Source organism: Pagrus pagrus (assembly GCF_965226575.1).
Source record: "Pagrus pagrus genome assembly, chromosome: 10".
Classification (NCBI taxonomy): domain Eukaryota; kingdom Metazoa; phylum Chordata; class Actinopteri; order Spariformes; family Sparidae; genus Pagrus; species Pagrus pagrus.
Genome location: NC_140194.1, coordinates 30,583,490 through 30,610,221, shown reverse-complemented (window position 1 = coordinate 30,610,221; position 26,732 = coordinate 30,583,490). Strand labels below are relative to the sequence as shown.

The 26,732-nt window shown below is 39.2% G+C and overlaps 2 protein-coding genes across 2 annotated transcripts; both read right to left on the bottom strand.

The window, feature by feature from the left end:
• Positions 1–88: 88 nt before the first annotated feature.
• Positions 89–9,886, bottom strand: LOC311264267 (aldose reductase-related protein 2). The gene is made up of 10 exons (XM_084365001.1): positions 9,688–9,886; positions 7,443–7,619; positions 7,030–7,146; positions 5,057–5,134; positions 4,444–4,560; positions 3,098–3,210; positions 1,682–1,766; positions 1,526–1,609; positions 684–766; positions 89–596 (listed from the first exon to the last, which is right to left on the bottom strand). Exons 1-10 carry the CDS (start codon positions 9,775–9,777, stop codon positions 563–565), a joined length of 978 nt encoding a protein of 325 aa, XP_084221127.1. The 5' UTR covers positions 9,778–9,886; the 3' UTR covers positions 89–562.
• A 1,587-nt stretch (positions 9,887–11,473) lies between these two features.
• Positions 11,474–20,762, bottom strand: tat (tyrosine aminotransferase). Its single transcript, XM_084365236.1, has 11 exons — positions 20,477–20,762; positions 19,940–20,044; positions 19,528–19,595; positions 19,018–19,176; positions 17,781–17,919; positions 17,577–17,629; positions 13,922–14,074; positions 13,689–13,817; positions 13,368–13,451; positions 12,411–12,509; positions 11,474–12,269 (listed from the first exon to the last, which is right to left on the bottom strand). The coding sequence occupies exons 1-11, from the start codon at positions 20,757–20,759 to the stop codon at positions 12,129–12,131; spliced, it is 1,413 nt and encodes a 470-aa protein (XP_084221362.1). The 5' UTR covers positions 20,760–20,762; the 3' UTR covers positions 11,474–12,128.
• Positions 20,763–26,732: the final 5,970 nt, after the last annotated feature.

Here is a 26,732-nt window from a genome sequence, read left to right as displayed (position 1 = left end):
TTTTCTAAGTATGTGGACGGATTTAAACTTAATGTGCAGTCTGTACCCATATGTCTCCCACCAAAGCACAAACAAACTGAGAAACTGTTACACGCTTTTATAAGATCTATTTAGAGAAGCTTACCTTAACACATATACAGAAAGTACAGTATATGTAATGAAATTATAGTGTGCTCAGTATTATATATTGTAATACAATCTGTTTCCAAATTATTTGTTAAATTGTTCATTTTTGTGAAATTGTCAAATTAAAAAAATAATTGTGTGAACACAAATGTACAGTATTTTATTCTTTACAGGAAATATTAGAAAAGTTAAAATCACAGTTTTTACTAGAATAGAAAAGAGCTTATCAGTGCCCTGATATTTGTCACATTCATTACATTCATATTTGAAGACTGAATCTTCTTCAAAATCTTCACATTTGTCTTCACATTCCATCATTCTTTGGTAAACACGTCACTGATGAATGTCAGTGTGTGATACTGTAGGTAGACTGTATGTCGGTGGTCTGGTTATAGTAGATCCAGGTTGCTGTCTTCTCTCCACTCCCCTGGCAGCCTCAAACAAAGGGGTAGTATGGATGAGACTTGACTCTGAAAAACAGAAAAAAACATGCCAGACTATGAAGATAGCTTCACCTTGCAGACAACTATTGCCACAGTGGCTTTGTGTAAACTTACTCTTCCGACATACAGGCTCTCCACCCTCGGTCCAGTCCACTCAGAGCTGTCATGTCTTCTTCAGTCAGACTGAAGTCAAAGATCTGCACAAAACACCATGAGCAATGAAACTGATTTTGACATCTGGGTTTTACAGACAGCTATGCAGATGGTTATAGTTTCTCGTCCCAGACACAAGAGTTTTGTTATTCCTGCAGTACAATCAAACCAGCCCTTCTATGAGGTACAGTATACACCATGTCTGGGCTAATCGCCATTTTGGTCAGCTTTGCCATTAAGTGTTGAATACAGACCCCCACAATCATCTGTGATCCTAATACCTCACATACTCCATGATACTGTTTAAGCACATGTTGTGTTGAATGATAGGACAATGCTGGCATTAGTAAATAGGGATTTTTCGCTGCACTAGCAGCAGAGCTCTAGCCAAAGTCTGTCAGCAGGGCTCCAGGGTTTTCCTTTGGTCACACATGCGCCCAAAAATCTATCAAGTGCGACTAAACATTGTCACTGGTCACACAGGTGCGCCTGAAATTTAGCAGTTTATTTTTTTTAAACAAGTGAGGTTATTGCAATTTCTTGTTGCATGCAATTTAAATGAATAAAGAACAAACAAACAAACATGTATTTGTGACCTAAGTACTTTTTGTTTCTAATCATTTACATAATGTGTTAAGAAATTAGATTAAAATGTATTTAAATAAAAGGATCTATAAAGAGTAATGTATACTATAAGCAGTACCCTTTCTAGTGTTGCTTAGTATTAAAGTATTTTTAGGTATTTGATGCTTTTACTACCTGAAGAGAAGACAAGCAGATAGATTAAAATTTACTGATTTTACCTTTGTGTTTTCAAGGATGTGATGAGGTTTGTCACTCTTAGGGATGACTACAATACCCTGCTGCACGTGGTACCTCAGCAATACCTAGGAGAACACCAGTGTTACTGACAAAGGAATACACACACACACTTTTACAGTTCACTGACTCACACTGACCTGTGCAGGGCTGTGTCTGTGCTTCTTTGCTATATCTGCTACAACTGGATCATCCAGGAGCTTATGTGGATCGCTGTCACTCAACCTGAAGACAGGGAAGATAAAGAGACGGGTAAAGGATTTTTAATTATGAATTCTAGACTCAGTCGGCTCGATGGGTAGTTATAGTAAATTTCTACCAAAGTCATTACTCCATATTTCTCTACACTGATACAGCAGCTCATTTTAGTCTGCTTCAGAGACATCAGAGAACCTAACCCTAACGGTGGACAGAAGAGTTTGCGTTGAGAATGATCTACAGCAAGTATTACTTTATATGTTGGTGTTATGCACACTGCTGAACTGTATAATGAAAACTGTCTATATTGAAAATTCACAAAAGCCACTGCAATCTGTATTTCTCTTTATGTATGCATATACTGTGTCATAAGTAAACTCACAATATGTAATATCTGCCGCTATAGTGGTCTCTCAGTCAAAACAAGACTAAATACATTTACCAAGTGTTGTGTGGCTTGGGAAACAGAGTACGCAGGTGCAGAGCCAGACCTTCTGGAGTAATAAACACCTTGAGTCACATTAGATCCTGCTCTGATCTGGAGATCGCCCGAGACCTGTAGGTAAGCTGTGTTTGTTTGGGACTCCACTATAAACAATCCGTCACGGTTGTGCACGTGCCTCATGTCCCTGAGGATTGTTTGTGGTTTTGTCCCCTTCTGTGTTTATCTGGCGTTTAAGGGTTACACTGTTTGTTGCACCCGGTGTTAAGCAATAAAAGTAGCCTGCAGCTCCGGGTAAGTGCTGTTTGTCTCATTGATTGGTTTAAACTGCTTTTTTTCCCTCAGCATAATAGGGGTACGTTTATTGTGATTACGTCATCCCCGTATTAATTTGAGTAGAGTTATTTTCCCCGTCCATTTTGAAGGAACAACTTCATCTATGGATCCCAACATCATTTGATTTTGACACAATTAATGTATATAGATGCCAAGGAAATGCAGATTGTATGACGTGTGTTGTATTTCATTCTGAAGTTATTGAGGCGTTTCATATCTTCCATACTGCGTTGCCAACATTTATCCTATTTGTAAATCAACAAAAATGAAAGATCAGAGGGAAAACTGCACAGTTTCTCTGAACCCTCTTTGCTGGTATAAAGATGACAAAGGGGTAGTTATAAGAGGACGGATAACATTATGTACCATAACAATTCCTTAGTTATTATACTTTTTCCCTAATGCTATCTGCACAGTATGAACCAACACAAAGTGGATTTAAATAAATGTGTCCTCTATGGATCATTAAATTACCTCTGAGCATGATCACACCTACATTTATGGTATCAACAGAAGCACCCAGGCTCTTGATTCTTTGTAATTGGTCAGTAGAGTGTGTGAGTAATGCTGTGTGTCTTACGTCTCTGGGGGTCTCTCAGGTGAGCCAAAGGGGCTGAAGGCAGTCAGGGTGATATTCTTGGATTTACAGAACTCTATCATGTCTTTCTGCACCAGGTAGGGATGAAGCTCCACCTATGATTAATGTAACACCAAATAAAAGGTCAGTCCATATGAATGCTGATGGAGGCAGCTTGGATTTAAAGCTAGCTGCCGAGCAGGACCAGATATATAACTTCTCCCTAAATAACAATATAAATAAATGAATAACTTGTTCCACATTATGTTACGATAGGTGCAACACAGTATAAAATGCAACGTGAGTGTATCTCATTTTTATATTATATGATAATGTCATGCAACCACATCATGTGATGATGTATGTTGTGTAGCAGCATATGATGTCAGCTAAATTAGAGTTAAGTGTTTGTGACATAATATCACATTACATTATCTGATGTCAGATGATGACCAGCTGAAAAGATAGTTTATGCTAATAATCTTAAATACATATCAATGACATGACATAAGATGACGTACAGTACGTGTAATGTCAAGTGATGTCATATTGATGTTTTCTAATGTCATGGATCAACATAATCCCCAGAATAAATCTTGGCAATGTACATTTCTATAAACCAGGGATATGTTCAAACTTTACAATTCTTTAAGTTGCATTTTTATGTTTCTTCTGTTCAATTTTCTATGTTATGTTGTAACAACACTGTGCTTATGCTCTGGTTAGATTTAGGCACTAAGACACTTGGTTAGGATTAGGAAAAGAGCACGTATTGATTTCCAGTACCTGCCGCCACACAAACAGCTGGAGATACTGTATCTCCACGTGTCTCTCCAGTGGTTTCATGCTTGCTTATTATGAAACACCATTTCAAACAGTGGTCTCTTGGCAGCCATTTTTTCAGCTGTAATGCCACCAACACCCCCTCCTCATAGTCAGGTCTTCTTTTATGGCATCATTGTATGATACTGTATAAGGACATATTTCTCCTTTTCCACAACAAGAATGTAATATAACATAAACCCATTTTCAAACATCCTGCTTAAGTTCTTGTTCCTGCAACTAAATTGCAGCCCTGCAAAGAAACAGAGTTCGTCCTCTTATTCCCCATTTGTACCTCTCAATTTCTACTTTCTGTTGTCTAACAAAAAATCTTAGTGTGAGCTCTGTAAGACAGCCCATCAACGTTGATGTGGACAGCCCAACTGAGGTCTGACCACTCACTTCTTACTTGAGTATGGAACATGGGTCCATACTTGAAGAAGTGTGAGGGTAGAAGGAAATAAGAAGGTTTTCAATTAAAAGACTTTCTCTTGCTTACATCAATAAAGGAACTAAATATTTAGTACCTGATTGACAGCAGGTGGCACCCTGCACAGAGCGAGAAGTCTCTCCAGCTGCAGGATGTTGAAGTTGGACACACCGATGCTCTTCACCTTCCCTGAGGCTTGCAGGACTTCCATCCCCTACAAGCACAACAACAGACAGTGTAAAGGTCTGTATAGCTACATTACAGCATATGTGCCAATGTATGTACTGTAGGTTATATATGTATGTGTATGCATGTATGAATTGAATATGTGTGTGTCAACAATTATGTCTTGAATTATTTATGAATTATATGCTTAAATGTTCTTAATGTAGACTCTTGGAAGATTAGAGAATGAGATCCAATAAAATCAAATAACGAATGTCTACAGTCTCCTCTCAAAGGCTTCTGAGGTTTAATCTGTGGTCTCCTTTCCATGCCAGTGGATGAGGTGTGTTTTATTAAAAACAAGAGAATATCAAATTAACTTTGAGGGAGAAAACTGCAAATGTTAGGAAACCATTTGTATTTTGTTTGTATTACGTATTCTCTAGTTGGCATGGCAAACTGAAGCGATTCTGTTACATGAATATGTACATCTGTGCTGTGGTGGTGCCAGTGCACACTGAAACACAGAGTGCATGTGTTCTTACCCTCCACACATCTAAGTAGTCTATGTCAGAGGTCAGCATAATTCCATCCTTCTTTGGAAAAAGCTCATCACCCATTTTCTAGAAGGAAATGTAAAGGAAACATGAACAGTCAGACAAATGCTAGCAAGCAAAGACATGGCATGTGTCCTTAGAACATTTAGAAAAAATGTAGAGCCAGCAAGGTAGCTAGCTATAGCTATTGCATATAGCTAGCTACCTTTAGCTAATTAGCACATGGCTCAGTTAGCCGTAGAGCCGGTGGCTCTGGACCAGGACAACGACTCCAGGGACGACAAGACAAAAGAAGGTGAGTTTTATTTTGTTTATGTTGAGTTTGAATGAAGTGTGTTTTACTATAAGCTAACGAGGCATTAAAGCTCTTAGTTTTGCAAAAGGGGAAACTTAAATCCAGAGGGTATACAGTTGTATTTCTCTGTTTAATGGGAAAATAGATGTAAGAATATTTCCTTACTCGACATGTTGTGAGATTGTTAACTTTTTATGCTAAAAGCTAAGAGTCTGTGAAACGTAGCAGAGCTGCCACTGGTATATGACGCCATCTCCCAGCTGACGCTACGAGGGCTACACTACTGCACGCAGACTGTGGTTGACTCTTGCAGGTCTCACCAATCCCCTGCAGCTGTTCTCAGCAAACTCTGATGAGCACCGACAACCCCATTTCATAATGTTCGCTCTTGCCTACATACAGGTTTATTTTATACGTGTATACAGTTAAAGAGTTTTAATCAGCGTTTACTCCCATTAATGTAAAAAAGCTCAGTGTAAGTGAAAGCTTAAAAAAAATGCCATGGTCTTCACAGCTGGTGTTTCAAAACTGAACATTAATAAGCCCTCAGTGAACTGTGACTATTTCATACTCCCCCAAAGATCTCAGCCTCTGAAGAATGCAAGCCTTATTAGCTGCACGTCATTATGCCCTCAGTGAATTGTGCCTAGTCAGCACTCCCATTAAGTTATCAGCTGCTGAAAAATGTAAACTTCATTAACTTTACAGAATAGCAAAAGAAACTGAAACCACCTGGAGAGACAAAGTTATAGTGTCAGGTTGAGACAGGCAAGATCAGGAGTGAGAAACAAAGAATAATTTGACCCGTTTGTCTTTAGCCACGTTTAGCCAAGAAGTACTTGTGTGATGAATCAATACACATACTATACGGACAATAAAAAGCTGTAAATTAAGTTGTTTCAGATTTAGATAAGCTCTGGATGTCACCTTTATGTATATATATCTGCTTTTTGGAATAAAACCTAGTTATCATTGAACTCTTTTAGCTAATATGTTAGCCATAGCGATGTGATAAGCCACTAGTGTCTTAGAACTAATCTGAGTTTGGTTTGGAGGGTCTCTTCCCCCTTGTGGTCAAGAATCATGCAGCACAGCTTTAAACCATGTATGGTTGTGGCAGAGCCTTGCATTAATGGGCTCTACAGCCCAAAAATGTCATGCCATCTGGTGTCAAACTTTTCATAGTCTGGGCAAAATTCCTCAGGGATAAGGGCAGGAAAGTAGTGATGAACAGGTCGGACTTTTTTCATTCCTGCACCCACCAAGCCTGTTAGAAGCATCAGCCCATAAAAATATGCACGAATCAACAACACGTACCCAACCCCACCCCAAAAACAACTGTATGCATTATATTTTTACGAATGTTTGGACTGAGGGAAATTCAAAGGGCAAAACTGTACGCTGGATGCGCTTGTTGCTGGATTGCACAGCACTGCTCAAGCCAGCATGGAGAAGGGAGGGTATGTGAAACAGTGATCTCTGAAAAGGAGAAGGACATTCTCCTGGCACTCATCGACATTGAAGTGACACTGCAGATAATGCTGCTTTGTCACTGCCCAACCCAGAGGTCAGTTGGTGGGTCCCATGGGTTATGGGTCGATCCGCGCATCACGAATGGATAGTAAAATCTTAATTCTGCCACATTATTTTGGATATTATGCTCAACCTTGAGGCCAACGGGGAAATGCACAAGGTAAAGATCCAGGTAGTCCAGCTGGAGATCATTCAGAGACTTATTCAGGCACACAGGGATGTCCTCTGGGGCATGATGGGTATCCCACAGCTTTAAAAAAAAAGCATAGAACATGAGGGTTAACAAAATAATCACATGTAACATACAAGGCAGCATATTGAGCACAATACTACAATACTACACAATCACTACAAAATGTATTTGATGAAATCAGAAAACATCAAAGAAGCACCCTTTTTCTATGTGTAACGTTCAGACGGATGTTTTTTTGTACTCTGCAATATAAAAAGGACTAAATGTATCAGTACAGCACAGTGAGATGTAATTCCCCCCTCCTCATGTTGCACCCTGGCCCTGCTGTAACACCTGTTTTCCTCAGCACCCACCTTACTGACAATGAACATGTCCTGGCGCCTGATGACGCCCTGCTGCATCATGGATTGCAGAGCCTTGCCAATATCAGCTTCATTTTTGTAGCAGTACGCGGTGTCTATGTGGCGGTAGCCAGCCGCAATGGCAGCCTCTACTGCACCCTGGACTGAGGTGCGGGGAAGATGAGAGGACTGCAACAAGAAAAACATTTTTAAAATGGGCCTTTAATTCTCTTCATTTCTCCAATATAACGAACTTGTACTGTTCACATTTATATAATGCATTATGGATAGTTTAGAAGAGGCTGACTTTTGGTGTGTTCCATTTAACTTGGACACACACCCAACCTCAAAATCCAAGATGGCTGCTTGGCGCATTAACAGCTTTGAAAATGTAGAATATACTGTTTATTAGCACTTCTGTCTTTTATGTTTCTCACTGAATCAGTCTTGCACACAGTACTGTCCAACGTCTATATGTGAACATCTGTATGCATTGTTATCAACTGGCATTTCTAGCAAAGGCTAACAATGGCTAATCTGACTAGAACTGTTGTGTGTTTTTCCAACTTGTTGCACTGAAATGTGGTCAGTTTTGTCCTTCTCAGCATTGACTTCCAAGGTAAATGGAACACACCATATATTCTTAAAAAATCTGTCTGGTCCTTATGGTAATAATATCAGTACTGTGAGTGGTTATGCCCCTTTTCACTTTCTTGACGAGAGTTAAAGATCGACACCACTCTCATGTTTGTCTGTTAAATATTAAGCTACTGCCAGCAGCTGGTTAGCTTAACTTAACAAAAAGACTGTATAAAGGGGGATTCAGTTAGCCTAGCTCTATCTAAAGGTAACAAAATCTGCCAACTTGCTGGAGACTTGTCACCACGTGAGGTTGCCAGGAACCTGCTCCCACTCAAGATTAGGCCACTACACTCAAACAAAGGGTCTGAGACCACGAGACAAAGTTCTTCTATTTTGCATTTTTTCAAATGTAGTACTATTCTTTTTCATAACAAATGATAATATAAGCTTCATTTGAGTGAAAAGTTGAATCTTTAAAAAATATCATATTTCAATACTAAGATACTGTACATTAAAGAGTATCTTAGTATTTGGTATGTCGCCCTTTTGCTTTAATGACAGCATGCACTCGAGCTGGCATGGACTCCAAGGACTCCAGTTGACTGACCTCAACCCCATTGAACATTTATGGGGACACTTGAAACTGAGAAAGTCAAGCGTTCTGTGACATCACAAGAAGCTTTGTGGAACACTGTCAAATCATGCTAGGATAACATGAGTCAACAGGTTTTGCAGAAACTGGAGTTAATGCCAACTCAAGAGCACGCTCAAAGATTCAACTTTTAAACCATTAAGCTTAGTATTTGTAATGGAAAAAAAGGTATTGCATTTGAAACAAGTGCAAAATAGCTTCAAATTGAATGCACAGACATAAGTGTTGTATTTTCTCATCTATCTCCCAGCGAGAAGGCGAGAACTATTTATCAAGTTTGAAGTAGAAATTGAATGAGAGGCGCTTTACTTCTCCTGCAGTGAAATTACTGCCACAGCACAAAAGCAATCAAGTGAAATTAGCAATAAATGGCAGTAACACAGTAGTATAGAGAGTAAATGCACATCATCTAGAGACAGAAACACCCAGACATTTAGCTAAAATAATAATAATAATAATAATAAAAAGTCATAGTGATATATAGTAGGTTGTTGAGTTTTTGGTATGGCAAGCAACAGAGAGTTTGGGTTTATGGCCTTTAATAATCCATTGTAAACAAACCAGCTAAGTTTTAATTAGCTTAGGAGTGTTCACAGGTATATTTCTGATCTGCAGACAGAGCAAGGCTGGCGGTTTCCCAGTCTTCATGCTAAGCTAAGCTAAATGACTCATGGTTCTCGCTCCATAATTAATGCACAGATATTAGATTGGTTTCAATCTTTCCGTCTAGCTATCGACAACAAAACACAATAAGCTAAGTTCCCAAAATTTCAAACTATGTCTTTAAAAAAGGAGGCAGGCTCAGTATGCCACCATCTCAGAACGAATCTCAGGACAAAACATGTGCCAATCAGAAGCCTCCCTAAGCAGAATTCAGTAAACACTCTTTTACATAAAAAGGCATGTATGTAAAGGGCATAATTAAGGACATTACTCTTGTGAAACAGTGTGCAGGTAAACAAATTGGTGACAACTGAATTCTTAACAGCAGAAAGCAGATATAGGAATGAGTGTTGAGGCTACCTTCCATGTCCCCAGACCCAAAACTGGCATACGTGTGCCATCATTCAGCTCTATGGTCCTGGCCACCTGTGTGTCCTCCATGGAGTCCATTTAACCACTGCACAAGAAAAACAAAATGAGAACCTCTGCACACACTAGTATACTATCAGAGCTTTCCTCTTCCTCTTTTTCCCCTCAAACTGCAACTGCTGAGTCAACGTCCTTGTTCACTTTGCTGTTTCAAGTGTTTCTTTCCTTCTCTCTCTCTCTGCTTTCTCTTGCCCTCACACTTGTTACTTCTCTCTCCTCTTCCTGCCTTATCAGTCCAATAGTTAATTATTGGACAGCACACAAAGTACTTCACTTGAAGTATTTATGTGTATGCTCGGTGAGTGAGGAGGAGCATGTTGCAAAGGTCACTCGTCTCATAGGGGTAGTAGTGCACACACATAAACACACACCCACAGGCAGGGTCACTTTGCAAGAAAGATCTGCTGTAATATTTCCACTTCAACATTAGATGGTGATCTTGTATCACTGTGCAGTGCGGCTACAGTACAAAGGCTGTGGATTTGTGGGGAAAAAGAGTTTCATTATTCACATCAACTGATAAAAGTCTCCCAGTCTATCAAGGCCTTAAAAGTTCTTGAAATTAGGCATAAATGGACTTGAAAAGTGCTTAAATGTATATATTTTGTGCAAGAATAGAAATATACGTTTTCTGATATTTTCCCAGAGTTGGTCCCTGGGTTCTGTACAGTGGCTGCCCACTGATCAGTCAAGATGGGTTAAATGCAGACAGGAGAGGAGAGAGTAGTTTCACTACAGATTGTTTGTGATTCTTCTTCTTCTTCTTCCTCATTTTCTTCCTATTATTATTACTGTTATTATTATTATTATTATTATAATTGTTCTTATTATCATTAAATATTTTAAATAATAATAAATAATAATATATTTTTTAATTGTCGTCTGTGAGCTTCTATAAATTCAGACAATTCAACTAGAAGTTCTGGGAACCCAATAATAAATGATTCATTTTCATAAATGGTAAAAATACTAAATAGCTCTGACCCTTCAGTGCATGGTCATAAGACCTTAAGACATTGCTTTGAAACAAGATGAGCAATGTCATCAGTCGTTTTTAATGTTGTGGCTGATTGATGTAATTACAAAGCACAGCTGAGTCTAATGGGAATGTCATTAGTTGCTGATATGTGGTCAATCCATCCAACAGTTGTTGAGACATTGCACTTAAAACCTAATGGTGGCACAAAGGGAAAAACAATATATCACCAGGACTTACTGCTCCTGAGTGCTACTAGAGAAATGCTGCCAAATTGAAAACCATTTTATCCCAATCAACAGGCTGCAGTGGAAGGATAACTATATGTACTGTACATTCATATAGTCACATGTGCAATTATATGAGGTTACATAAGAATCAAATACTCTGTAGTAATTAGAATGAGATCATCGATGGACTGAATCAAATTGGTGTTGATTGATGATGTTGTGATTATAAAATATACGCTTATATGTATAGCGTTTTCTTGTGTCTGTCTTAATCTGTGCTGGGGGATTCTCAGGCTGATTCTGATCAGTTCCTTAATGATCATAATCTGTGCTGTTGTACACAGTGCAGTCTTTTCAAGGCTCAGCATGTTTTGTATGCAAAATGCCATGTTCAGAGAGTCTAATCCACCTGTAGTGTGTACAAGTGTGCACAACATCATTACTTGTAAATAAAAATGCATATCTAATAATCTTCTCTTATATCAGTCAACAGCAGTCTTTTTAACACGTTTTTATTATGTAACTATCAACAAAACTGTCTGTAAATATATGTGATTCAATATGACAGACAATTAAAATACAAACAATATACACAGAATGTTCTGATAAAGACCATGCCAATGCAGTCCAACACTGCACTGGCAAGTGTTTTCTAGCATAAGCAAAGGATGCAGAAGATTACTATTCATAACATTTATAAAAATTGATATTCAAATATATATTCCCTTTCCCTGTGTGTGACAGCGAAGAAGCCAGCCAATTTGTACAGTATGCAAAGTCTACGAACCTGCAGTTCATGTCAAAGAAGTTACATTACATAGACAAACAACGCATTACACAAATTATATAAATACACAAATACAAGAAGAGGTTAATATAAGTTTCCTGTATAAAATATAAATATTAGGTCTGCTCATTTCATACGGTTTACATCAAAAATTACACCGTCAATAGACCATAAGATATGTTGCTCCTGAGCTTTTTGTTGCCACACTGATGATATTTACACAGTTTTGACATCAGATTTCTACATCTTTAACTTCACAACATTGTGGAATAAAATTTAAAGCTGATTCCAGCTCAGTATATGTGACTGGAGGACAGTTCTTCCATCCTCTAGGCTTTGGTCTCCCTCAGGTCCATGACTGGTCCAGCTCTGATTTGCATCACTGGTCCAGATCATTGCTGTCGCGACTGTTGGGCCGGTAGTGGCGCTGGCAGAACTCCCTGATCCGACCACAAGCCTCCACCATCATCTCCTCCGGCACAGTCACCACAATGCGAAAGTAGTTAGGATACTCAAATGCCTGGGAAAGAACAGAGAATGGATACTCTTAGATTTTCAAGTGATTACACACGCCTTTCATTTATACATATATTGAAGTGTGTACATATTGGGACAAATGGATAAATGCAGGGAGCAGGGACAAAAAAGGATGGTGTCTTACTGAGGCAGGCAGACAGAAGACAGACTGCTCAGTCACCAGCCGTTCAGTGAACTCCACATCATTCTTGAAATCAGGAAAGTGATCCATGTCAATCCCCACCTGGATAAAGGTCACATATACACACAGTTTCCTCTTAGAAGAAGCTCACATTTATATTCAAACTTCCATCAAGTGAAGAACAAACTGTAGAATGATAGAATAAAACGTTCAGATTCACATGGACAGCTGAGATAAGAACCTTAATGTGAAATAAATGTGGTGTGATGTGTAATACTGACTATCAAGTGTGGCTCATGTGGTGAAGTTTAAGAATTTTTTTTTCATGCTTAAGCTTCAGAATTTTTTTTTGTATAAAACCTGCACCAGTTTCATAAGAAGGTGAACATTAATTACCAGTGACATCCTGAAAATAACATGTTTGTCTGCTTAATTTGTTAATATGGCTATCAATTTTAAGATGCTCTAATGTAACAGCTGATTATGTAAGAGGCTTTTTGATGTATTTTGCAGTGAGGGAATGTAACTGAAAGTAATTGCAAGTACCTTTGCTCAAGTACTGTATTTAAGTACAATTTTGAGGTACTTGCACTTGAGTATTTCCATTTTCTGCTACTTTATACTTCCACTCAACTACAGTTTGGAGAGATAACTATTGTACTTTTTACTGCACTAGATTTATTTCAGAACTTGAGTTACTTGTAACTTTGCAGATTGCATGCCGCACAAGAGCCAAATTAGCACATTTAAATGGCACATTAAATTGAATTATTATATCGGCAATCTCAGAAAATAATATCCAGATACTGGAGCTCCCTCCAGAACAACAGAAGACATTATACTGTCTGTTACGAGAAAACTCTGCGGCGTGCCCCCCAAACTACAAAGTCAACATGACACAAAAAATATTTGCATGTGTGTCCATGTCTAAAATATACCACACAAACTTCAAACACTGACCATGAGGTACATGGCTCCTGAAGGCATGACAGGATTCAGGCCAGGGATGGTGGACAACTCATTGAAACAAATCTCTGAGTTGGACTAAAGAAGGAAAAGATAAAACATCCAGTCAGTAAAAAATGTTTAATACATGTCAAAGAGAACTGAAGACACATTAAGTTTAGAGGGATTTGAGTAAGATTTCTTTTGCCCTAGAGCAGGGCCTAAAATAAGACCGACTTGTGTGTCCAGGGAGTCACTGAGACAGTATTCTGATCAATGTGTATGTCCCAGACTAAAGATATTACTCAGTCCTAATTCATCACGCCCTGTTTTTACCTTAAGAAAGCTGATGGTGTTGTTGTAGAAGCTTTGAGTTGTGTTGTTGAGGATGTTCTCTAAGGCACCCTGGATGATGCTGCAGGCTCCCAGAATACGTTGCGTCAGTTTCACCAGACCCTGTCGAATCTTTAGAGGAGACATACTGCATGTGTCAGTTAGGCCAGTGAAACAGTTATCTATTGTAGACTTCCTACTCTCTGTTAAAATAATGCACAAAAAAGCCTATATACCTGAGATCCTAATATATCATTCCTGTCATGGATAAGGATCCATCCCATCCTCCAACCAGGGACCAGCCACCGTTTAGCCAAACCGCCGCAGGAAAGGATGGGAACGTCGCTGCTGAGAGATGCCATGGAAGGACTATCGCATCCTGGGAAAACCTGAGAAAGGGAGCAGGAACACAATGACACATGTTCAGATGGCAAAACCATCTATGGTCACTGGTCACCATTGTCCACTGTCACTCAACATTGACAGTGGGCTTGATGGTAACGCCAATTCATGCTGACATTGAATGGAACTCAATTTCAAATGGATGCCTCACATTCAAGTCAATTAAGTCGTGAGTAGACAACAAAAAAAATGTTACTCCCTTGGGCTCTAACATATTAGTCTAGTATATAGCCACGGTTCTGGTTCAGAAACTTGGCACTATCAGAAATTTTTCCCATAAAGAAGGAAAAATTTGAGTGGTTAAAGCAGCATAAACTAACTTTTTGGCCACTTGGGGGCGGCAGAACAAGCTGTGAACACAAAATCATATATAATAGTTATTCTGGAAGTGAGGGAGAAACTAAAGGAAGAGTATGAGAAGAAATATAGTATTAGATTAGATAGTATAAAGAGTGAGAGAGAGTGTGTATGGAGGAGGGACACTGATCACAGTACCTGACTGTGGTTATCTGTAACTATAGTCAGATACGCTCCTCCCATTGAAAGCTGGTTCTCATTACAGCTGTACAGTTTCTTTGACACTGAGCAGGGGAACTGCCCCACTTTCTATTGGCCAGACTGCTATGAATGACAACATCAATGGACATGTAAAAGGAGCCTGCCCAGTACATGGTGTGTCTGCATAGCTCTCTAATTTAAAGCAGTTTTTGGATTGTGGCAGGCTCTGCCACCCCTCCCCTCTCTGAAATCAAGTATGAGGCAAGTAATAGTAGGATTACATTAAACCACTATAATCAATATGGAGCGGTTAATTCAATGTGTGCAGTGAAAAACATCTGTAAATGAGCAAACAACCAAGCAGTAACCAATTTTTTCGGAACTGAAGAAGAAAACAATTAATTTTGCAGACATGCCCTGTAAAATATAAATTACTTCTAAGGGTGTATGGAGGAGAGTGTCAGTGGGGCATTACCCCCCTAACCCTCTCCCCCTGCATGGCTGGTGAAGTTCAGACACCCTGGCCCCTTGGCCTCTGAACATTCAAGTCATAAAAGCTCTCCAACAACCACAACACACACCCCATTCCTCTTGTTTCTGCTGCAAAAAACCCACATCTGCATTAATCGCAAACACATGCAGGCAAAAAAGTGCAGAGTCATTCTGGTCTGGAGGAGGAGCAGGATGGGGGCGGGGGGGTTATGTAATTGCGAGTAGTCTTGTCTTAATGAACTTCATACTTTGATGAATGAACAGACCAAACTTCTATTTGTCCACTTTAAACTACACTTCTATTGATTTTTACATTTGCAGCTATCAGAGGCACCGAGATTAATTAATGTACTATAAAACACTGACTCTAAAAGATCATAGTTGAAGAACACTCAAGTAGTTGAGGTGACATTCAAAGAATCAGAAGCTGAAAGATGCTTTCAGACATGACCCATGATTTTTGTTGATCCCCTTATCAGAATGTTGCATAAGTGGAAAACTACTGGAGTCTACGTGTGTGTGTGTGCATCTACATGTTTGCCTGACCTTTAACTAAAGTTTGAGCAGAACAGACTTGGCCAAGGACAGCACTGATGCCAACACTTTGGACTGAATGTGCTGAAAAACTGTTGTTTTCTGACAGTCAATATTTAAATTTGGTCATTTTCAGGTTTAAAGGGTAGGTTCACCCACTTTCTAGTTCTTCTACTTCTGATTTCTGCCTCTACCCCAATACATTAGAGATGATTGGAGTTTTTGAGGAAAAGCTGGTATTAGTGAACACTGTGAATTATACAGTAACGATGTATAGACACTGTAGGAAAAGCTAATCACAGAGACTGTGCAATTGCGTGAAACTAAAATGGAAAGACGTGACTGAGACACAAATGTGCTTAAGGCTGTTTGAATTAAGGTACCCAGTGAGCACAAACTGGGATTCCAACTTTGATTTCTAGTTGAAACCTGGGTGATTTCCAATCTGAAAAAACATCTATGATCTCTTCTCTCACCATCTTTTCAACAGTCTAATATGCAGTTACAACATCAATGTGTCATAAAACACAAATTTGTATAATTATTTTGATAATTTGTTCATTTCCAGGTTGAAAGAGAGAAAACATTGATTAATATATAAAGATGTCAGCCTGTTTTCAGTTTTGTGACATTTTCAAGCTAATCAACGAGGATTTTTAAATACTTTGTTTAAGAAATCAGAAAATTTAATCAACCCATAAAGGAACAGTTAGTTCAGTTTATCAAAAATGTTCTAAATCAACCCATTTGGAGATGCAGGATGCACAGAATGGGTATTAAAATCTGTTTTTTGAAAAGTAACTAGTAACTAAAGCTGTCAGATAAAGGTAGGGAGTAAAAGTACAATAAATCCCTCCAAGATTTAGTGGGGTAGAAGTATGAGGTCGCACCAAATAGAAATACTCAAGAAAAGTACAAGTACCTCAAATTTGTAATTTAGTGTGCTTGAGTGAATGTACTTAGCTGTATGTCACCTCTGCACATAGCCACACACTCATTGATAGCTACAACTAATGTCTGTAAAGTTTGGACATTAGCTGTGGTTGAATAAACACAAACTGCAAAAACTCTCCAGTAGTAAACTTCACATGAATAATCAGCATGATGTTGCATTTAAGATGAGGCTGAAATTAGGGGTGCAACAATCCAACTTTGTCCAACAAGCACAGGACTTTCACCCAAGAGGCCCCTGTTCATGTGCAGTGTGAAACCCAAAGTCATCGGTGAGTTATTTTAATTTAGTAACTTAATGAGGTTACGTCACATACATGATGTAGCTGAGGTAGGTACGTTCATAACTGAAGTTAGATAAGAAATGTAGTTGTTTTAAGCCAAAGAACAATGTGCCCTCAGCCTAACCAAGTGGTTTTAGTGCCTAAACCTAACCAGACTGTGACAGTACGACAAAGGTCCAGTCTTCCTGTTGCTGCTATGTTTGAACGTCATGTCATTTCGGTAGTCACTGGCAATTGACCTATCCAGTCGTTGTAGGTATGAGGATATGTTGTATCACAAAAAAAGCCTTAAAAAATACCATTTAAGGTAATGTATGCTATTTTCAACCTCTAGACAGAGCAGCAGACTGTCATGTGAAAAACTTCACTGTGATAAATAATCATTATATTTGAACTGGATGGCACTTTTGAGTATATACATACACATAGCCAGCATCTAAAATGCTATCACCCGGCCCACGTCCCCTGCTTGCCCTTGCTGACCTCCACCCCCCCCACTCATCCAACATACTGGTTGCTGCTTCCAGGCTTCATTCAACACACAAGGCCTGTAATCCCCCCTGTGCTGATGTGGGGTTGTCCACCCACCATCCAGAGCCAGAGCAAATACCACCAAATGAAACACCTGCTTTCACTGTGATGAAAAATGTGTCTCGCTGGTGTTACAGAGGGCCAAGCCCACCTGCTAACCTGTACTTTGTAACTTGTGTTGCTGCCTAGTTGTACTCACCATATTGCTGTAGATCTCGTCAGCCAGGATGGGAACACAGTGTCTGGAGGCCACTGAGAAAAACAAGAATAATTTCAGTGTAACTCTAAGATTAAGTACATTCTGTCCAATACTGTCCAATTGTTTGACTGATGCCAATTGAAAGCTTTTGAGGATTGAACTCCTTTTCCTACTAAAGCAGAGTGAGGCAGAATTGCAGCTAACCTTTGAGGATCTTCTGTAGGTGTTCCTTGTTGAAGACAGAGCCACACGGGTTGGATGGATTGGTAACAATCAGACAGGATGTCCTCTCATCAATAAGGCTCTCCAGGTGTTGTAGGTCAACCTCCCATGACTTCTCTGGCTGCAAAACAAAGATGTATGTCAGTCGAAACTCCTGCCTCTGATTTTTGCGCTCACCAGAATACAGTGGAGATGATTGGAGTTACATCTATGATGCTCACAGCATTGATGGATCACATTTGTAAATAATCAATAACAACAGTTTCTATTCAGAAACAGTGGCTATGTGTTTCTCCATAATGACATAAACAGTTCTTATGAGGCAGTTGTGGAGAAGCTGCTGTTACTGAACGCTATGAATTAAGATGTATTCAGACTGCAGAAAGTTACAATGGCAGTGCAATTGGATTTGAAGGCAACAGATACAGGTCCAACTTATAACTACACTTTCAAAAAGACAGCTTTGGAGTTGTTAGAAGGCATATTGTTCCATTTGTGGTGAAGTTTCCTCCTCTTTAAAGATTCCTGTTTTAAGTAGTAGTTAGTTTTGATCTAACGTACAGCCATTGAAGTATACATGCACCGGATTGTTGTGGAGAAAATATAAAATATAGAATCCCATTGAATACAATTTATAATACAAAGAATGATAACTGTATTTCAACGTGTCTTGACTTATAATGGTGGTCTATTAGGAAAATGCTTTTTAGGCTGCAGGGGATATTATTGTTATAATATCACAAGTGGCCACTGGAACCTCTACGCCCTAAAGCAAAATCATCATATAAACATCATGCTGTATGGAAGAAGACTTGAAACTAGTGATTGAGACCATACACCCACCCGGAAACTGTTAACTGAGGTGATAAATCAAGTGAGAACTAGGGTCATTTTCTCATAAGCTTACATACAATTGAACTTCTTTTTTTAAACCAGTTGAGTTCCCCCCTGTTGGCCATTAGAAAGAATGCAAGTTTCAGGCTATTTTGCCTCGGCTTCATTAATTCATTCAGATATCCATCCATATTTTATGCAGTAAATGAGCAAGTATGAGTCACAGCACTGTATCCAGTTGTCTTAGCAGAGTGAGACTTTTTGAGCAAGAAATAGTGTTCTGTCTTTAAGCTTGCAAACTGAAAGGTATAGGTACAGTTTCTGTGTTTAGAATAAAGTGAGAACAGAGAATAAACAGCATGGTGTTACACGTGCCCCGTCTTACCAGCAGATTGTAGAGTTTGACCTCGATGCCCATGGAGACAGCCAGAGTCTTATATAAGGAGAAGCCTGGGCATGGGACCAGGATGTTGTCCCCTGGGTTACACAGAACACTGATAGCCAGGTCAATGGCCTGACTGCAGCCACTGGTCAAAATCACATCCTGAAAGGGAGGGCGGGTGCACTTTACTTTTAACAGCACGGACACCAAAACCACACATTCATGCTTACCCTACAGTCTCTACTCTTTGACTTAAATAAAGTCAATGTAAAAAGTGTGTTAACTTCTAAGACATAAACTCTGATTCATTACAATCTGATTATTATGAGCATTAAGTTGCAAACAGTGTTTATAACATGATCCTGCTGAAAGAAATTTTAATTTTGCTAACTATGTGGGAGCAATGCACTAAGTTGTAATGTACTGTGATTCAGATGAAAAGGCAGCACTGCAGAAGGATGAGGATGAGAAAGCATGAATATAAAGGGTATGAAGTGTGTGAGGAGTAAGCACCTCTGCCTCTAGTGGAGCCTCGGGGCAGCTGTAAAAGTTGGCCACTGCCTGCCGGCTCTTCAGATAACCTGCCGGTAGACACAGAGGAAATATACAGAAGATGCAAACAGAGATACATTGGCTCTCTTGAAGAATAGGGGAAAATCGAATAATATTTTTCACTACATTTCCTCCCTTTGGAGCTGTTTCACTGATGGTTGGGGTTGATAAATAGAAGCATGCAGTGGTTACTGAAATCAAACAATAGCTGGCTCCTAAATTTCTCCTTATATGTTGAAGGTGACAATGCACAGAGGGACCTAATGTAGCTGAAAACTACAAAAACACATCATCTTTATGCATCTGTGGTCCTGCTTTTATATCCAGCTATTTTACTTTGAATTTAGCTAGTTTACTGGTTAGTGTGACTCACCAACAGAAGGAGCATAGCCATTGTATTTTTGGGAGTCTATGGCATCTTTCATGGCCTGAAGCACTGCATCATCTGTAGGCAGGTTTCCAAACACAGTGGGATCCCCTGAGGAAAAAATGTGATGGTAAGCAAACAGCCAACAATGAGGGATGTAAAATACAAGATAAAGTGCTATTAGAATTAGCCGAAAACAGTAAAGAAGTGGACAGCAGTGGACAGTATGCCGTTTCATATGTATCTACCACCACTTAAACTATTCTATTATTATTATCATTTACTATAGGTAATTTATTTAGTCTATCTTGTTTCCAATCTTAGAAACTAATTGGAAATCCAAGAGGATAGTTATCCTTTGTTGATTATAACCATATATTGAATTAATCTGAACATCTTATTGATTAATAATCAGCCTGTTCACCCTGGTGAACCTAATTAATTAATAATTACAAAGTGAATGTTTGAATTGCATGTAAACAACAAAGCAGTTTCTCCAGAAGTTTTCAAAGCCCCAGCTTTGTCATGCAGAAACCCTCTTACCTATGGAGAGCGCGATCATGGGTTTATCCGGGTTCGGGGTGAGCTTCATCCCATCCACAATGGCCCTGATGGGATTGAGTGTGTTGTTGGCCATCTCAGAGGGCTTCACCTCCCATCTCTGCCTGCGGCTCTTGGCTTTGGCCGGATAAAAACTGCCATTCACACTGACATGGTGGATACCATTTCCATGTACTCCCTTCCCATTGAGGCTTTTGGCATTGACAGTGCTTTTTCCATGGACTCCGTTCCCATTCATCTGAACCAAGTAAGACTTGTTATCCATCCTGGAGCTGGCGAGGTTGATGGACAGTAAATGTTAGAGCAGTGAAAAAAGAGTTAGATAGAATTAAAGCAATACAGGAGTGACTAGGCAGACCTGTGACTGAATCAATTCAACGTTTTATCCTCCCTCTCCTCTTATTTATACGCTCTCTGTCCCCTCACCTCCCAACCAGTTCGATCATCCCCCCCCCCCTCCCTGGTTGTCTGAAACTCTGCAAACCAATAGCAACCAACTGTCCTCCTATCTTTCACAAAACGACTATGAGCAGCAGAGAGAAAATGAAAAAAAACACGTCATACTGATGACCTTGCTCCCTACCACCACCTCCTCTCAGACTTCACCTCAACTGTATCAGCAGCCAAATCTGCCTTCTACCTGTCAAAGATCAACTCCTCTGCCTCCAACCCCAGGAAACTACTATTCTCTATGTTGTTCTCCCTCCTCACCCCTCCGATGACTTTGCAACTTACTTTACCAAGAAAGTAAAAGACATCATCTCCTCATTTACTCCTATGCCATACCAGAAAGCATCTCCCCCAACTCTCACCTCTGATGGCCTTACCTGCTTCAGCCCTCTCTCCTCTGAAGATGTTCACACACTAGTGACGTCTAACAGTGCCACCACCTGTTCCCTCAACCCGATTCCCTCCTCTCTTCTCCAAAACATCCCACACGACATCTTGCCATTCCTCACCACCCTGATCAACTCCTCCCTCACTTCAGGCCGTATTCCAGCTCCTTTCAAGACAGCTACAGTAAAGCCACTCCTAAAGAAACCCACCCTAGACTCAGATGACATCCGAAACTACAGAACTACAGACCTGTATCTCTTCTTTCATTCCTCTCTAAAACCCTGGAACACGCTGTCCACAACCAACTGTCCTCCTATCTTTCACAAAACGACCTCCTCGACCCTAATCAGTCAGGCTTCAGGACTGCTCACTCCACTGAGACGGCCCTCCTCACAGTGACTGAGTCACTCTCATTCTCCTCGACCTATCTTCTGCGTTTGACACAGTCAACCACCAAATCCTCCTCTCCATCCTGGCTAAACTTGGCATTGCTGACTCTGCTCTAACCTGGTTCACATCATACCTGACAAATCGCACCTGGCGCTTCAGTGATGGAACGAACTCCCGACCAATGTCAGGACAGCAGAGTCACACGCCATCTTCCGCAAAAGACTCAAGACTCACTTGTTTGGACTTCAACTTGACCCCGCATAGCATGACTGTATTTGCAGTATTTTAGAAATGTATTTGCCTTCGGATGCATGTCTCTCAATGATTTCATCAGTATTTAATTTTCTGTTATTATAATGGTGTAAGGACGGGTTCTCTCTTTCATTTATTTATTTGGACTTTTCTTAAGTTGCCGAGTTGGATCACTAGAGTGGATCAATGGATGACTTTTTCAAAGCCTGGTATTGTGCTGGTGAACTCTTAAATCATTAATGATATGAGCAGTGTAAAGATGATGCTGTGCTTCTGTCTAGTCTGTGCAGTCTGGTATTTGTCTATGTTTTTTTTATTATTTCTCCATACTTGTACATTTGTGTTAATGTTCATGTTGATTGAAAAACTAAATAAAGAATTAAATAACAAAAGTGAGTAGATAAACACTGAATTTTCATTTTTGGGTGAACTGTTCCTTTAAGTATAATCTTGAGGTACTTTATGTGAATACTCCATTATATGCTACTTATGCTTTTACTCCGCTAAGATTTAAAGGAGAATCTTGTACTCTCTACTCCCCTACATTTATCTAACATTTAAAGTTACTAGTTACTTCAGACATTTAGACTTAGATACATATGACCATCTTATAAAATATAATGAATTATTATATATTTTGGAGTTTACAAAACTATATAAAATACTCCAAATTATAAAATACTAAAAATGATCTCCCCTGCAACCACCTACAATCATTGTCAATAACATTAAACCAATAACAGTGTATTAAAGATGTAATATTGTAACACTAAAAGGGGCCATTCTGCATGAAAAATACTTTTGAAATATACTTTTCATACCTTTGAGGTACATTTGATTGTTCATACTTACTTAAGTTAAAGTGGAGTATTGTTACTTCTACTTATGTAGAAGAGCTGAATACTTCCACCGACAGTGGAAATTTCCTTTTGACAAGGCTGATGCACAACCACAAAAAAACTGCCTCATAATGTTTGTCTGAATGCATTATAGAGGATAACTTAAAGTGAATACCAATCTAAATATTCTTATTCATATGTTATTGCTCATCATTCAGCACATTCAGAGATTATTATCAGATGAACATATTAGCATATATAGTTTCTTTATTAATTCTGCTGGTTTCACAAAATGTTATTTCATTTTCAGTCATCCAAGTAATTCTGTTCTTTGTGTTCCATCTTCTTTGAACGGACCGGGAGGTGATTCATCTTAATCGCTCTAAACGGGTGTCACAAAGACCATATTCTCAACTCTTACATAAATATATCGTTGTGCAAAACAAATGATCTTTTGAAGATGAACTTACAGTGATAAATCTCCAAAACATCAGCAAAACAGATGAATCTTGAAAACATGTGTGTAAATATCATGCAGCTTGTTAAATATTAGACCATTAATTGAAATGATAAAAGTTTTTGTTAAAAAAAAATCATATATTTGTACTTACCTCATTATATATTCAACAGAAAGTCTCCCGGCAAGACTGCAGTACAGGTTAATGACTTATATAAACTGAATAGTTTTGGGATGTTTTATGTCGGTTTTATAGCAAGACCTCCAAAAATGGGTGTTGAGCCCTGCCCTTACTTCCATTGGTGGATGCGGAGGAATGTACCATACACCCCTCTTACATCACTAACCCGAACCATGCCTCCTCAAACACTTAACGGAGGCAATTACCGGCCATAGGACAGGGTGCAGGGGAACGGCTCTCACGCACAGCTCGGCGGCATCTGCAGGCGTGCGTCACACGCATTGGCGTCAGAACAGGGGCTCGTCAACGTGGCTGCGGGGATGAAAGTGACAAGTACCTGAATACTAAACTACTGTGCATCCTTGCCTTGCTAAAAAAAAATACATTAATTATAAAGGGAAACTACAAAAAAAACTCTGTCTTTCTTCAAAAGAACTGACCCCAGTATTTCTATTTTATACTACATTATACTTTCCTGACACTGAACAACTACAATTTACAATTTCACATTTTACATAAGAGATGAGAAGATATGAGCTTAAAAATATGATGCAATATTACAGATCAAACCATTGAGCTAAATAAAAAAATAGCCCCACTTCAACCAACTATAATGCTACAGATTAATGCACCAATATTCAAATAACAATACCAATAACACACAGGAGGACATTTTCTTCATAATAAGTACTTCTTTGAACAGGCCTATTTTAAGTACATTTAGCTAATTATACTTTCATACTTAATATTTTAATTTCCTCCATTAGTATATAGATTGTAACAGTGCTACATTTACTGAAGTAAAGGAACATTTTAAAACAAATCCCCATCTACTTCAGTTGTTTAGGAGAATGCTGCAATGCTGTTTTCAAAAATGTTTTGTGGACTATGAGCTTTACCTGACTCTCAGTCAGCATGGGGGTGAGTAGATGGTAATGAAATTTTCAAAATTTAGGGTAACATTTTCCTTTAAGCTCGATAGACTTGAGGGGAATTGCAGAGGTGGGTGATTACTCTCTTTCACATACAAAAAGATTTGTGAGCCTTAAAAGATGTAAAAATGTTTAATTCAACGCTCTGACCAAAACAACACGTGAAACTATGTTGCAAAGTCTGAACAAATACTCAGGTATACAGAACGAATAACAGTAACGGTTATCCCCTCGCTTCTAGGTGCTCCCTGCCCAACCAAAAAAGTTACTTATTCATGATGTGTATGATATACTAAGGCTAACAACTGAGTCAACAAAACATGTTATGATTTCATGTGTCAGTGTTTACCAGATGTGAGCCACTAGACTGCCAGGTCACATAGTGTTACATCAATATGTTACACACACTAGTTTAGAAAAAAGACACTGATGATGGGGTTGTTTTGCTACTGGACGCATTTGAGTCATCTTTCAAAGGTACCCCATTTCCTATACATTCAGTGAACTGCAGCCTGACGGGCAGTGGGCAGGGAAAAGGGGGAGGTCTAACTTAAACAATATAAGTGGAAAACTACTGCTTACATAAGAGCTGGTCAGTCAAGCTGTTTTTTCTATTAACGGTAGGGTTACATGCTCTGCATCAGCTCATTTTAGCTTCCCTTTGAATGAAATACTGACAGTGAAGGCTGAGAAAGTCCTCTGACTGTAATCGAGAAAAATCGAGAACAGATAAAAGTGGTACAAAATGAGTAATAAAAACTAAACAGTCATGTTGTGCTTTTGCATTAATTATATAGAAAAAGTTATTATATTTTTCATTACTGACAAATATCTTCAAAAGATAAAACCACCAATGAATTTCTCCTATAGTACAATTCTACAGCACCAGAACATTATATGTATCAGGCTTACACTACAAAGAAAATGTTTTTTAAAAGGATACATTCATTGCTGCTTTTCTTCTTCTTCCAAACAACAACAACAACAACAACAACATAAAATACCATTAGCCTCACTTTTATCTTTTACCAAACATCAACGTTCCTGAACATTAGACCTAAGCAAAGGATGGGTTTGTCTTATTGTCAGTAGATGATCTGGCTGCTTGTGTGGACCTTAAATTGGACCTCAGCTTCTAACCAAAACTGCAAAGTCATTGTGTGGTACCCCATCATAAATCAGCTTGGTGGGGAGTCAACATGAGCTCACCACAAGTAGTCAGAGCTTTTGACTTAACCTTGCATCGCTGGCCACACTAAAGGGATTTTCTGCATTCTAAGATGTCACAAATTTAAGGCAAAGCCATAAACAGCACAGTTTAATGAATTAATGTCATGTTATGTAATGTAATGTAATTCTCCTTTCATTGGCAGTAATTTGGAGGTTTAATAAGGTGGTCTTATAACCAGAAAGTGTCCAGTATGAGTCTTCAAACTGCTAGGGTAAATGTGGGTCATGAAATCAGATGAGTGACCCTGTCACCTACACAGTGACCTACTATTAACAAGCCACTGAGCAAGGCACTGAACTATCGACTATTCCAGTGACACTCAATGGCCAAAAGAACACAGGACAGCTCCCAGAGTAAGAATGGGCAGCAGGACATAAACACAACATATACAACATACAAAGAAGAGGAAGTGAGGCCAGTCATCCCTAAAAAGGTCGCGTAAAACATAAAAAAATGTGAATAAACAATTCAACATCCTTTTAGAGCAAAATCTTAAAGTAGAACGTAAACAAAGTGAACATTCATACATTATCTACTCACCCCCATGCCAATGGAAAATCTGTAGTACGGCACCCATTCGCTGTGGCATCGTTTTGATAAGCTTATGCAATGTCACAACATTTATTTCTATCCAGAGTTGCATTAATTTTTCGCCAAGATCTTGTACTGATGATGGGAGAGTCAGGCTGCTGCATAAAGTCTTCTCCAGCACATCCCAAAGATTCTCAGTGGGGTTAAGGTCTGGACTCTGTGGTGGCCATCAATGTGTGAAAATGATGTCTCATGCCTCTCTGAACCACTCTTTCACAGTTTCAGCCCAATGAATTGTGGCTTTGTCATCTTGGAATGTGCCCATCAGGGAAGAAAAGATCCATTGGTAGAAAAACCTGGTCATTCAGTATATTCAGGTCGTCAGCTGACCTCAGCTTTTGGGTATATAATGTTGCTGAACCTAAACCTGACCAACTGAATCAACCCCAGATCATAACACTGCCCCCAGAGGCTTGTAAGGTAGGCACTTGGCATGATGGGTGCAGCGCTTCATCCGCCTCTCCTCGCACCCAGATGAGCCTATCACTCTGAAACAGGGTAAATCTGGACTAATCAGACCACATGACC

Bases quoted from the DNA above. Each gene is read 5' to 3' on its own strand.
- tat (XM_084365236.1), bottom strand. From the start codon at position 20,759: ATGGATAACAAGTCTTACTTGGTTCAGATGAATGGGAACGGAGTCCAT. The intron at 17,920-19,017 runs GTAAGACGGGGC...TTTGTTTTGCAG, and splicing joins TCAAACTCTACAATCTGCTG to CCAGAGAAGTCATGGGAGGT. The intron at 13,818-13,921 runs GTATATAGGCTT...TCTCCTCTAAAG, and splicing joins ATGATATATTAGGATCTCAG to ATTCGACAGGGTCTGGTGAA.
- LOC311264267 (XM_084365001.1), bottom strand. From the start codon at position 9,777: ATGGACTCCATGGAGGACACACAGGTGGCCAGGACCATAGAGCTGAAT. The intron at 4,561-5,056 runs GTAAGAACACAT...TTGTGCTTGTAG, and splicing joins ACTACTTAGATGTGTGGAGG to GGGATGGAAGTCCTGCAAGC. The intron at 1,767-3,097 runs GTAAGACACACA...CCCTGTCTTCAG, and splicing joins CCTGAGAGACCCCCAGAGAC to GTTGAGTGACAGCGATCCAC.